General features: G+C 48.3%; 1 protein-coding gene across 1 annotated transcript in view; it reads right to left on the bottom strand.

The window, feature by feature from the left end:
• Positions 1 to 2,088: 2,088 nt before the first annotated feature.
• The window catches only part of CD9 (CD9 molecule), a 33,268-nt gene continuing 21,247 nt past the window's right edge, over positions 2,089 to 14,109 (bottom strand). Inside the window, exons 3-8 of the mRNA XM_041736880.1 lie at positions 7,544 to 7,641; positions 6,800 to 6,874; positions 4,778 to 4,876; positions 4,534 to 4,623; positions 3,841 to 3,924; positions 2,089 to 2,680 (exon numbers count right to left, since the gene is read on the bottom strand). Of these exons, the coding sequence (XP_041592814.1) occupies positions 2,615 to 2,680; positions 3,841 to 3,924; positions 4,534 to 4,623; positions 4,778 to 4,876; positions 6,800 to 6,874; positions 7,544 to 7,641 (512 nt within the window). The 3' untranslated portion in view covers positions 2,089 to 2,614. The remainder of the gene's footprint in view (positions 2,681 to 3,840; positions 3,925 to 4,533; positions 4,624 to 4,777; positions 4,877 to 6,799; positions 6,875 to 7,543; positions 7,642 to 14,109) is intronic.

Raw genomic sequence — 14,109 nt, 5'->3', positions numbered from 1 at the left:
AGGTGCCCCATATTCCAAACTATTTATAACACTGACCAGATAAGGCAAAGCAGGGCCACCCACCCAGCAATGGATCTCTCTCCTTATATGGGAGTGCTCACCCAGTTATAGATCTGTCTGATCATGCTATAAGACCACCCATACTACTCCATCCTGTGTCCAAGCAGCTCCTCATGAGATGCTCTTATTTTCAGTGAAAGAAAAATACAGTGCCCTTTGGGAGTGTCCTAAAGCACTAGTTAAAACCCCTTCCCCAGGGAAATGGCAGCAGCATGGAAGGAATGCTGGGATGCCTGAGGTCTTGCCTCTACCCTTGTACCTCTCAGCTCCACCCTAGGCAGTCCTTGAAGGGCACCAGGTAAAGTAACCATCTTTAATCACTCTTACTATCCACTTGTTTAGGTTCAAATTTATTGCCTCAGCACTGCCTTTTACTGTTGAACCAAGAAGCCAATACACCCAGCTATGTATCCATTCTTCTGCCCAAGGAGGTGCTTTCTGGACCCGCAGCTATTATTGGTATTGGCAATCTATTACTGCCTTTTTGTGACCTAGAACTTCCTAAGGCCTTGTTCCAAAAGCTCTTCAGGCCCTGAGAGCTGTGGCCTACTTTGGTTTTGCCTTAGATGCAGAGCTTCAACTAGACTCATCTACCATGAGTCAGGGTGAGCTCATTGGGCTAGACGGAGAACAGCATGGGCCAGCTGGCTCTAGTTCTCAATGATCCCTCCTCTTCTGGTCTCAGGTAGTCCATAGGTCAGAGGGTGGCTAAGTGTTTATGACAGGCACCCCTCCACTCAACTTCCCACTGAGTCAGGTATAGATATTGTGCTGAAAATTGGGACAGATTTCTCCTGAAAATTCAAGTGAGGCTACTGGAGGTTGTCTGTGTAAACTTGGGGGTTGAAGACCAGCCCTTTTTCCAAGCCATGTGAGTAGCAGAGATAAGTGGTCTCTTTGGAGAGTAAAACACAGCACTCAGAAGTGCAGAGCTGCAGGGGTTCCTGGTCCATGGTTTTAGCAACTTCCTATGGCTCAACTGTGTTTTCACTCTTGGGTTCCAGGAGACACCACTTGTGTTCTTAAATTTTCACTTCAGCCAGACAATTGGCCCATTATTTATGAAAACTATTTAGACAGGGTACAAACCCGAGGTATTCCTTGATTTAATAGTAGCAATCTGTTATACTCTGACCCCATCCACTCTTTGGCAAAGAAGCAGAGTGGAAAAGCGTGTAGATGGGACCTGTTTTCCTAGAGGGAGCTAGCAGTCATGAACAGGGCAGATATTAGAACTAATCAGGGACTGTGATGCCTGACTTAAGATAGGCTCATTCACAATTTCATAAAAAGAACAGTTGATCTGTTATTTCCATATTAAAACAGTACAATTAGCCCTTAAATGCTCAGATTAATAAGGCTCTTGGGGCCACAGAATAGCAATGTGATGCAAGCATGTTAACCTTGGTTTTCCCCCTTCCTCAGCCTGGAAAGGCAATGGAAGCAGCATTTTGCAGCTCACACAAAACTGTTGCTCTTTTGCTGGCTCATGTCAGCTTCTTCAGCTCCTGGCCAGTGTATGTTTAACTCCACTCCATAGGGTTCTGGCCTCTACAGGACCCACATGACCATGAGAGGAACAAGAATTGACACAGATTTGTCCATCTTCATGGGTGCTAGTTCCGTGCTTGAGTTCTGGCCTATTGCTGTCTCAAACTATATCCTTCTGTCTTTCCCAATGTCTTTCCTGTGGGCTTCAAGTTCCATTGTCAGATGCAAAGACAATTGTCTTAAAGAGACTGCGTTACCACTCTAATGAGCCTTTACTATTGTCTTCCCAAGATACAACCCAATGCTACAAGAAAAAGTCAAGGGCTGGGATCTGGTGTGTATTCTCTATTAACAAATTGTGTGACCTTGGATCAAAATCCCTTCATCTCTCGCTTTCTTCATTAATCTAGTAGGGAGACCAGCTTTCCAATCTATTTCTCATATAAATGCAGTTAGAGCAAATAGCAGTTGGAAGACATCTGAAAAATAAATAGCTCTAAAAAAAAAAGGAAGCAAAAACCAAAAACCAGTCCAGGATATTGTCATCATCATTTATTATGTATCAAATTGTCTTCAACATAAGTTACAACCTGATTAAATTTGATAGACATTTTTTTTATCTATTTAAAGACAAAAAAAAATTCTCTTTATGTACAATATCTCTTGTCTAGAGTCTAGCAAATATAGTACCTTTCATTGCAGGATTTCTGCTTAACATAATCAGCAAAAACAAACAACCAAAAAAATATAAACTAAAGCCAACCAAATCCCCAAATCTCTCAACTAAAAATACCAATATTGAATAAAGCATTAAAAAGACAAACATGGAATAACCTTTTTGTTTAGAAATGCAGAGTGAATACTAAGGTTAGTGGCAAAAAAAAAAAAAAAAAAAAAAAAAAATCAACAAACAAAAACACACCAAAAAAAACAAAACAAAACAAAAAAACCCAACCCTCCCCCCAAAAAATATCCAAAAACACACAAAAAAAACACAAAACCCCAAGAAAATAACCAACAATCTTTAGGGGTGGACTTTCCTGCTCAGGGGTGCAAGCTGACTCTAGACCATCTCTCGGCTCCTGCGGATAGCACAGCACAGGATCATACTGAAGATCATGCCAAATATCTAGAAGACAGAAGGGACATGAGGAACAGGGCAGTTTTGCTGAGGGAAGGTTGAGGGAGGAACAATGTGAGTCATTCCGGCCAAGACAAACAGAAAGAATAGTGACCATGCGGCCAGGCACGCTGAAGGGTGCCCATGTAGGAAAGATGGAGGCCGGGTAATGGGAAGAGTCACTGACTGGTGGGATATGGTGGGTCTGTGTTCACTTGCTCATGTAAACTGCACAAGCCACCTCCCTGAAGACATATCCAGAGTGTGACAAATAAGCTCAGAGCTAAATTTAATGCTCACATGCTAGATATTCCAATGATCCACACAGGCTTGTCCTTTGCATCTTTGTGTGCGTCTGTGTTTTATATTCTATTTTAAAAGGTACCGTTAGATCTTTTACTGTAAGCGGCCTCAAGCTTTTCTTAGGTGTAAATAATCACTCAGAAAGGAAGCAATTTTCACTTTTGGGATAGTCTTACCTGGGCAGAGGGCCAAGTCCCTCACAGGGTTCTTATCACTCCCTCTTAGGGCAAGGGGGTGGGTGTGGTGACCCCAGGGAACCTTGTTTGCCCTTAATGGTTTTGAGGGGCTGATTAGCAGGACATTAAATCATCTGAAACCTGGAATCTTCCTTCTGGCCATCTACCTTCGGATGCCTTTCAGACTATGGGTATGTGTGTGTGTGTGTGTGTTTATGTGTGAGAAACAACTCCCACCCATGTAACTTTTACTGAACTACTTTCTCTGGGAAAATAAAAGCAGGCATGTAAGGAATACATGTCCTGAAGATTATCCCAGGATAATAACAGGTCTGGGGGATCTATACCCTGGCTACTCAAAGCATGGTCCGTGGACCAGCAGCACCAGCAGCACCTGATATTTACCCCTGAACCTTAACAGTTAAGACAATGTGTTCTGGAGATGCACAGAGCTCAAATCCCAGATGCTTCACCCATGAGCTCAAAGCCCTGATCAACTCAACCTCTCCATCTCTTGACTCCCTAGCCTGTAAATGAGGAATACCAATAGCTCCCACCTTATAGGTATGAGGAGGATTAAATGAATTGATAAATGAACTGATTAATTAAAACAGTGCCTGGCCAGAGCGTGTGCTTAATAGATGTTAACTGCTAAGACAATCATTCCCTCCCAACATCCTCAATACTCACCATCACTACGGCAATCCCGATGCCCACCGCACCAATGATGTGGAACTTGTTTTGAAAGACCTCTTTTATGGCCTCAGGGCAGGGCTGAGGGGGGCAAACCAAGACTTAGGTCATATACAGTCCCTGCTCCGGCACACCTCCTCCCTCCCATAGTACCTGTTTCACATAAGGAGCACCAGGAGTCCCAGAGAAAGGGCTAGGGACAGGAGTGCCCAAGCGTGCTGGCTGGGGGATGGAAAGGAGACATGAGGGACATGGAAGTGGGTATCTAAAGTATGGGTAAGAAATAAGGGAAGCAAGGAGAGTAAGCCCCTGCTTTGGGGTCTAGCTCCTATCAGGCCATTGGGTTATTTCCTATTATTCTGAAGTCTGGACATTAGCTCTAGCTTATAATCATGAGCTATTTGTACGTCTAAAAAGTGAGACTCCAGAATTCAGAGCACACCCGTCCTGATGGCTTGAGTGCTGGGGGACATGGAACAGAAGGAAGCAGTGGGCACTGAAGGCAGCCCAAGCACTTTGTTATTTCCCTGGTCTGGTCCTTGTTTTGCTGCCCTTGGGGAAACAGAGGCCTCCGGGCTGGGAAGCAAAGAGATGGCTACCGTGGGGCCTGTTCACAGGTAAGCAAAGTACTTCTGAAGCCCTCAGAAGCCTGTCCTCCCAGAACAAGTGGGCAGGGGCACGAGAGTTTACCTTCACTGTGATGGATGACAGCACATCCTTTTGGGGGCAGATGTCGGAGATAAACTGTTCCACTCCACCAACCAAACCACAGCAGTTCAACTGCAGAGTGAAGGGCAGGGATGGGAGGAAACAAATGAATAAAACAGATGACTGGGACAGACATGGACATGCCTGGCACACCAAGTATAACCCGTGTGCCTGCGTGTCCCAAAGGAAGGCCAGCAGGGTGGGAGTGTTTGGGAGGGTGACGTACCGCGTAGTGGATGGCCTTCAGGGTGTCCCGTTGGGGCTCGTCCTTGGACTTCAGCTTGTTGTAGGTGTCCTTGTAAAACTCCTGGACTTCCTTAATCACCTATGATGGACAGACAAGAGAGGGGCAGATGTGATTTTCTTGAACAAATAAATGTCACCTGTTCCATCTGGTGCGTACTCAGCCAACAGATTCCTGTGCTCAAAAAACATCATGGAGCAGACTGAAGCTACCAGACTGGTCAGGGCCCTCCCAGCGCCCCTGGGACTTTCTCGTCTCCACCCACATCCCTAGGAACCACTCTGACCATATTCCCTTCTTTTACACCTCTGGCTGGTCTCTTCCACCCAACATGGCTCCTTCCCATCTACTTGTGAACAAAATGTACTCTTCTCCATCTAAGGAATAGTAACACCACCACCACCACCACCACCACCACCACTAAAATCCTACTCCCGACCCAGCTAGTTTCTCAGGGTTCCATCCTCTCTTCTTCACTTAGAGGCTGTGTGACTTTTGGCAAATTGCCAGACCTCTCTGTACCTCTGTTTCTGCATATGTAAAATGGAAATTACAGCAGTCTGTGCCTCAGAGGTGACTGTAAGGATTTACAGGAAATATTGCATGTTAAGCTCTTAGCACAGTGCCTGGTACAGAGTAAATTTGGAATAAGTATTAGCTACCAAAATATGACAGACAATTGTTCTGCATTTGGGTACCTGTGTGCAACCTGGTTTAACAAACTCCTGTCCCTTGCCCCCAATTAACTGACCAACATCCATAATCTCTCTTTCAGCAGGCTTCCACTAGCATCTATTCCTATGTCTACAGCTCCAGCATTTATATCTGAATAGTTAAAAATCTCTTTCTTTCTCAACAGGGTTCCTGAATCTAGACTCCCTGCACTCCCTACTGCCGAACATGCCAAGATAGCCCTTCCTAAAACACTGTTCTGACATGGCCCATCCTGGCCCACAACTCTTCAGTGGCTCCCTGTGGCAGCCCACATTCAACTGTCTTTAAAGCACGCGCTCCCTGCTCAGTGGGGAACTACTTCTCCTTTTCCCTTTGCCACCTGCCCCCTGCTCATGCTCACATGCTCTCTCAAGTAAGTAAAATCTTAAAAATAAATAAATAAATAAATAAATAAAGTATTCAGTCTCCCACCAAGAAATCTCCCACCAAGAAATCTCCAGATTTCTCCTGAAATCCTGTCTGCTATCCATGGTGTAGGTCAATGCCTGCTTCTCTAGGAGGCCAGAAGAGATTTCCCTTTAGCATGCCACCTTCTTAGACCTCATGGAATTTCTGGATATAAAGGACTTTTTTTTTTTTTTTTTTTTAAATAAAGGACTTTTATGACACTCATTAAAAGCATATCTTTCTCCCACAGGTAGGTGGCAGTTTTTAAAGCAGGGATCAGGGATCCCTGGGTGGCGCAGTGGTTTGGCGCCTGCCTTTGGCCCAGGGCGCGATCCTGGAGACCCAGGATTGAATCCCACATCGGGATCCCGGTGCACGGAGCCTGCTTCTCCCTCTGCCTGTGTCTCTGCCTCTCTCTCTCTCTGTGACTATCATAAATAAATAAATAAAAAAAATAAAGCAGGGATCACAGCTTGCCCATCTGTGGACCTACATGGGGGTATGGCCAGCACTCAGCTTGCGGTGGCTTATACTCATAGACGAGGTGAAGCAACGGGGTCCAGCCCACACTAAGCCATCCTTCCAGAGGAGATGGGGGCAGAGCTGCTGAGGTGTGAGACAGGCCCAGTGAATGTTTCCTGAACACCTACTATGCGCCAGCACCACTCAGGAAACCGGAAGCAGTGCTCGACACAACACCCACCTCCCCTGTCCCTGGGGGAGCTCATGTGGGAATGTGGTGAAGTAAGAGGAACGTTTGATGGATGCAAGCTGGGTGGCCCAGAGTGGCCAGCTGGGACACCCTGCCACCCTCATCACTTCCACCTCCCCAATTCCCAAAACTGTTGATCACTCCCAAGAGATCTCATGGGAGAAACCTACCTCATCTTTGTGGGAATATCCCCAGATGGCTGCAGCTATCTCGATCGCAAATATCACCAAGAGGAAGCCAAAGAACTAGAAGGCAAAGAAGGGGTGGGATGAAGAGAAATCCCAGTCAGCCAATGAGAGCAACCACATGGTATTCTGGAGAGCAAAGAACAAGTCTCAGGGGTGTCGGGCATCTGGTGACACAAATGAGCAGCCTGGCAGGGACGAGGGATGTTCACAGGACTGTGAGCATTACGCCAAGGTGAGGAGTGATAACGGTAATAGGAAGAGATTCCTCAGGAGGAAAGAACAGGGCATGGCCGACCCCAGAATTGCTATATCTTGGGTGTTAGTTACGAGTCAGTGACAAAATGCCATTGCTCACTCACAAAAGCCATAGGGAGCTGAGGAAACAAAGGGAATACACTTTGGAATTCAAAGAAAATCACAGCAAATTTTAAAATAAGAGAAGGCAAAGGTACCTGTGGATTCAGGGAAATAAAGCAAATGTGGTCCTCGAAAGAGGGGAAAATAAAGTCCTGGCATTTAGTCGCCTACGGAAGGGATAAGACAGAGGCAGCTCCAGAAAGGAAGAGGAGCAAGGCCTCACTGCAGGGGAGAAGCTGAGGAGAGCTCAAGCCCTCAGGGTACCCTCCTTCACCCCACCCCACCACACCCCACCCCTCCTGTTCTGTGAGATCTCAGGGCCTGAGGCCTGGGGTCAGAGTGGCTGCGGGGGGTGGAAGGGGTACTCACCAACCCCAGCATGCACTGGGACTCTTGCACAGCCCCACAGCAGCCCAGGAAACCCACCAGCATCATGAGGGCACCGGCTCCAATCAGAATATAAACTCCTGAGGGGAGAGGACAGAGGGCAAGGCATGGAGTCATTGTGTGGAAGCCCGGATAGGACCTGGAATTCCTTTTCCCCTTCTGTGAGAACCTGTGTCGCACCCCCATCCTTATTGCCCCTCTCTCAGGGAAAAAGTGTCTTATCCCCACAAACAGCCTCCTCCACATCTGCTCTTAGGTCTCCTTCCCAACGATCTCTCTTCTAGGACCCCACCGCATCAAGCCCTCATTCCTATTTTACCCACACCTTCCTAGAAGGTGCTCATGACCTCCTATCCAGGAAAAAGAGATCCATGCAAATCCCCAGATCTCATGCAGGACACAAACTGATCCAGTCTGTCAGATGTTTCCAGCAACACGAATCCACTGACACTAATTAAAATAGACCCTCCAAACTGGGGCTAACTTCCTGGGACACTGATGAGCCTCCTGCTGGCCTCTACTCAACAGAAGACTCTGTCAGGGGCATCTGGGTGGCTCTGTGGTTGAACAGTCTTGCCTTTGGCTCAGGGCTTCTGGGATGGAGTCCCACATCGGGCTCCCTGAGGGGCGCCTACTTCTCCCTCTGCCTGTGTCTCTGCCTCTCTCTCTGTGTCTCTCATGAATAAGTAAATAAATAAAACTTAAAAAAAAGAAGAAGATGACTCTGTCAGAGCAAGTTTTCAGTAGGAAGGGGTAGTACACACTCAGACATCCATGCTCAGGATGGGCCAGCTCTGTCTCACTCCCGGGAGGGATGCTTCCCTGCCCCGCTTGCAGTGAGTGAGTAGGTGAGTGAGTACTTGCTCCAGTGCAGAGAACTCAAGCCTGGTGTCAGAAGACCATTGCTTTGATCTCAACTCTGTGACTAAGAGCTGTGTGATCCTGGTAAGATGGCTTTCCCCCTCTGGGCCTTGGTGGTCTCTTTATCAGTAAAATGGGAGCTTGGTGGCTAGAAAATTTTAAAGCATCCCATAGAGGGCACTGAAGGGATCTTAAAATTGCGATTCATTTTGATTGGTTTCCTCCAGGTGGGAGGGTGAAAAGGCTCTGCCTTTAAAGGGAGGGTGAGTACACTGTTCCTAAATCCTCAATCTGAGTGACTGAGGGGGAGGTGGTGGTGAGAACGGCAGTGACTGCTGCCTAGGCCCAACTCGATGTCAGACCCTGGGAGGGGAACTCGTAGAGCCTGGCCCTCCTCATTCCATCATCACCCCCTAGGGAATGCCCAGAGGGGCCCGCCTTGTGGTTGTATTCTTGAGAAGCCACAGCTGTCCTGCTCCCCAGCACTCAAGCCCCGTGGGGAACCTGGCAGAGAAGCCCCGAGCCTCCCTATGTTGCAGGCGTGTTCTGTTCAACCCTGGGAAGGGGGGCTCCTGTCATTTGTCGGAGAGCATGTCCTGGTCTGAGAGCCAGCTCTGTGACCCTGGGAAAGACACTTCATCTCTCTGTGTGATAATTTTCTATCTGCATAACGGGGATGATAACGATGCCTGCATCGTTATAACCATCCCCTTTATAAAACAAGTGACGTCTGCCTTAGGCGTCCTCGTGAAGACTAAGGGATAGGATCCAAACGTGCACAACAAATGCTAGCTGCTGTTAATCTGAATAATACAGGATGGATGACAAGCATTCAGAGCCACAGTGATGCATTTTTATATACTTGCTGATCCCTCCCCCTACCAACTGGGCCTGGGGAGACTTCCCTGAAGTGCAAGCTGAAATGGGGAGTGTCTGTGATGTTTCCACACAATGCACAACAGGATAGTGTGCAGTGAGAACCTTGGCAGGTGCTACAGTGACTTCACTGTGCCACATCTGCACCCCCAGTCCAGAGCCGGGGCTTTGCAGGCAAAAAACTCTGTGGCCCGCCTGCAGCTGAGGCTCACGGGCAGCCCGAGCAGAGCGCACACAAGGGAGCATTTGTGTCTCTCTCCTTTCCCCCCACATCTGTCGTGATGTCAAGTCACGTGGGCTTTCTGGCAAACCCCTATGCTGTATGAATATGGGTATTGTTCTCGTGCATGCCTGGCCCAGACTGGGCAAGGGGACAAATGGAGGTTGTCCCCAAGTCAAGTCCTATCCTCTGGGGCTGTCCAATACTGCAGGGCCTCAGGTGGGACTCGGGTGGGCAGTGCAGCCCTCTGCACCGCACAGGTGCCGGAGGGGGAACCCCACTTGGCTCCAGGCTCTGCCACAGGGACACTGGCCAGCCGCGGCAGTCAGGTGGCCCCGGTTTCTCCCCATCTCATCGGGGCAAGACAACGAAGGATGAGGTCACTCCTTTGAGCTCCATAGCAGACGCTAAATAAATAGGAGGTATTAAGAGATCAAAAGGATTTACAAACACATGGAATTGAGTCGAGTAGGAATGAACAGACAGACATGTTTTCTGTAAGTCCAGACCTCGGCTCATAAACCAGGACAGCCCTAGCAGAAGGCAGGGAAGCTGGGTCAGCAGTAGTAGTAAGCTACTAAAGGAAAAAGCATTTCCCATGAAGACAGAGAGAGAGAGAGAGAGAGAGAGAGAGAGAGAGAGAGAGATTCTCCTCCTTATGGACATCTTGATTAATGGTAATTATTCATTCTTGGGCTCAGCAGATGAAGATTGTAGGACAAAGGTTGTTGGTTTTAAATCTTGCTTCAATAGGGCGCCTGGGTGGCTCAGTCAGTTAAGCAAAGCATGACCCCCTTTGGCTCAGGTCATGATCCTGAGGGCCTGGGAACGAGCCCCACATGGAGCTCCTTGCTCAGTGGGGAGTCTGTTTCTCCTTCTCCCTCTGCTGCTCCCCCTGCTTGTTTTCTCTTGCTCTGTCAAATAAATAAATACAATCTTTAAAAAAAAATAAAATAAATCTTGCTCAGGTAGCTGCAGATCTGGGGTGTCTTGGCTTCACTCTCTCCAGTTGGAGATGAAGATAAGCTATTCCCTGGCAGCTGTTTACAGGGATCTGAGCAGTGGCCATCAAGCCAGAGGGCAGCTCATCTGCAAGCAGCCCCTCTGGAAGCCATGGAAGCACTGGTGGGCCTGACTGCATCTTAGCAGGGTCATGCAGGCCTTCCCTCTGGAAAGGCTCTTCCTAGCCTACATCCTGAGCTTGTTAGCAAAGGCTGGCAATGATAAATGACAAAGCGTTCCCCTTTATAAAACAAGTGAATGTTAGCTTTCTGTCTGACTCATGGAAAAAGTTATTCGTCACGGAGCCTTCTCTGGGATTACTGTATTAATTTGCTTAAGGGCCTGTTTATTCTTTTTTCAGGCTGACATTATAGGCCTAGGCAGAGAAGAAAAGCCTTTGGTGGAGCAGAAGCATATGCCAGGGTGTCCTTTATACACAAAACTGAGCATTCTTTTCACTGGTGCATCAGGCAGGGCTTTGGGCTTCAGCTCCAGAGTGATACATCCGCCTCATGTCACCATCTCAGCCCCATCTTGCAACTTACAAGAATTTATTGTCTCCAAAATACTCAATCAAGGGCTCAGAGGAACCGTGCGCTGTTCTCCTGTGGCTCTCTCTTGGTCCGGCTCCCTCCCATCGATGGCTGTTCCCACTAACAAGCACCACGGGTGGACTCGAGTTTGCCTAGCATGGTACTCTTCTGTCTCGGAGAGGTGTAAGTATGTAAGCTCTGTCAGTGTCAGGATGGGGAGAACCGGGCACTGAGCAAATAAACAAGCTGCCCTAGGCCACAAGCTCGCTGAGGGCAAAAGCCATGTATCCTAGAAATTACCAGGCACCTTGTCATAAAAAGAGGCATAGTCCTAGGGAGGGGTGGACAGGCCTGACTTCTGGCTGGAGCCCCCAGATGCCCTCACTCGGTGGCTATGGTTCTGGAAGGACACCAAGGAGTTAAGAAGGGCTGCTGGCCTGGGACCAAGAAAATGAAGTACCCCCAACATGTTTGTGGCCTGGGATTATGGATACTGCTGATGGGCTGAATCTCCCAGGGCCTGAATTGGAGAAGGCCCATATAAGGCTGTCAGCTGTTCTGGATTCACTAGCGACTGTTCTGAATGTTGGAAAAGTTTCTTTTTTTTCACTTGCTTCTTCTGCCTGGTTATGCATTGTTTCTCTATTTTAAAAGCCATCCCCCCCTCTGGAGAAAAGACACCCCTGGGTCTTTCAAGTTTTCTGAAGGGTCAGTTGTGTGGTCAGGCTGGCCTATGGGCTGCCCTGCAGGTGGTTAGGGCCCCAGTGCAAGGTACGGTCACCCCATGATACCCAGAGTATCAGCAGGGGAGGGGCTGGAACCCTGCCAGAGGAGGGGCCACAGGCCAGTACAAAGGCTGGTGTCACAGCTCAAGGGGGAAGGGGATACAGAGAATGAAGCCTCCTTGGCCCTTTGCCCATGAATGACGATGATTCACTTTCCCAGCGCACTCAGTGAAGTGCATGGCCCAGCCACACCCAAGTGGTCACTTGTTGACTGATGCTCTAGTGTCACTTGCATTGCCCTTCTTTTCTGGGGCTTCTGCAAGCAGAACAGTCTCCAAAGCTAAGCCCTTTCCTAGGGAAGTGGAGTGTCAATGTTCCTCTGTTAGAGCTAAGGGGACAGTGGCCACTGGTCACTTTGGGTGGGACCACTGGCCATTGTGCATCCTGTGATTCCCAGAGGCAGGCTATGGCTCCTTTAACCATCGTGCTCATCACTTTCCTGCCACCTTGCAGGACTTCCCCACCTGTCATCGGCCAGCTAGGGCCACCAGCTGGGGGCTCCTTCCCCTAACTACAATTTGGGTGAGGTCAAAGGCCAAGGGAGCCTCCTCCCTGACCCTGCCCACCCCCAACCCCCAATGGGGAACATCCAGTCAGTGGAGATACTTTCTCTTCCTATGTGGGGAGTGGAGTCCTCCCCACAATCTAGAATGGATAATCCGAGAAGCAGCTTTCATAGGCCTGGGTTCAAATCCTAGCCCTGTCTCTTGCCAGGTATGAAATCGGGCAAGTTCTTTAACTTTTAAGCCATCATTTCTTTGAATATAAGATGGGAATCATTCCATGTACCCTAAAGAATTATGAGGATTATATCACGTAACAATATGTGTGAGACAGCGAGTTACACACAAAGAAGACCCTTCCTCATGATTCCTCCACTCGCCAATGAGGTTCTTGCCTCCTACATCTAAAAACATGGGGAATTGGCCAGGGTCCTAGAAAACAAAAGATAGAAGCTGGTCTGTTGGTGCAGCCAGGCACCCTGTGGAGAACTATGGCAGGTAGAGCAGGAGGCCTGGCTCTTCCCAGGGCACCCGGCCCTGACCACTGCCACTTGAGTCCGCACTCCTGCACAGATCTACTCTCCTCTCTCCTCCAGAGGGTTCACAGCTCCCCCTCAGCACAGCACCCTTAGGCTGCTCCCTGTGCATAGGGCAGCATTCCAGGCCCTCGTTGCTACAGCCCTGCAAAAATGCTGTTGCTAAAACAAGTCAGGGCACGCTGGAAACCTGCTCTCTAAAAACTTCATGCGTGCATGCGTGTGTGTGTGTGTGTGTGTATGTCTGTTTTTTTCAAAAAACATACTTGTGTTTTTTTCCCCTCACTTTCTTTCTGGAAATAGAGGGACACACCCAAAAAAACACCCCAAAACAATAGTCTGTTTTTTTTCAAAAAACATACTTGTGTTTTTTTCCCCTCACTTTCTTTCTGGAAATAGAGGGACACACCCAAAAAAACACCCCAAAACAATAGCAACAGGCAGCACAAGCAGGGAAACTTCCACAGGGCCTAGGCGCACGCAGCCAAGGCAGCCAAGAGGGCCAATGCAGGCCAGCAGGCCCGGCTTAAGTGGCCTCTGGGAGGCGGGCAGGGGGTCTGTGCGCCTGCCAGCCGCTGTGTCCTTCCAGAAGGCCTGGGGGAGGACTCTCTCTAGACTGTATTCTCCAACTTTTCCTTTCCTTTCCTTTTCTTTTTTTTAAAAAATAACTTCTTTGGTGCGTAGGAAGGAAGTGACCAAACTTACACTTTGAGCTGATGACAAGGCAGCATCATCCTAAAAATAGGGGGCTGCTCGTTTCTCGTAAATGAAATGTTTCCTGTCCCCAAAACAGAAAAGACAGCTATGGATTTTGTGAGTTGACTAGAAACTGGGGAATTGCATTTGGTGAGCCTTGGAGGAGAGTGGAAGGGACAAAATAATTCTAGAAAAGATAAAAAGATGCCCATGAGCCACTCGTAAGCTGCTAAATCTATTTGTATTTAAGTTGGAAACATTTGCCCTAAAGCAAAAGCACCCTGGAAAACAAACAAATAAGACCAAATACCCAAGGCAGTTACCAGCCCAGGGGTCTGCTGGGCTGGCATCTCTGCCAGTCTCTCCTTCCTTTTGACGGTTTTATCCAGGAGGCAGGTGTTTTGGGTCTCAGCACCCCTATCTGCACAGTGGGGAGGATTTGCCTCTCCTAGTCCTAGCACTCTGGATCCCCAGGACAAACTTTTTTGAATTAAGGAAAATTAGCAAGTTTAAGAAGACTATACATTAAGAGAGGG

This window comes from Vulpes lagopus, chromosome 21, assembly GCF_018345385.1.
Source record: "Vulpes lagopus strain Blue_001 chromosome 21, ASM1834538v1, whole genome shotgun sequence".
NCBI classification, from domain to species: Eukaryota; Metazoa; Chordata; class Mammalia; order Carnivora; family Canidae; genus Vulpes; species Vulpes lagopus.
This window is presented reverse-complemented; position numbering and strand designations above follow the sequence as displayed.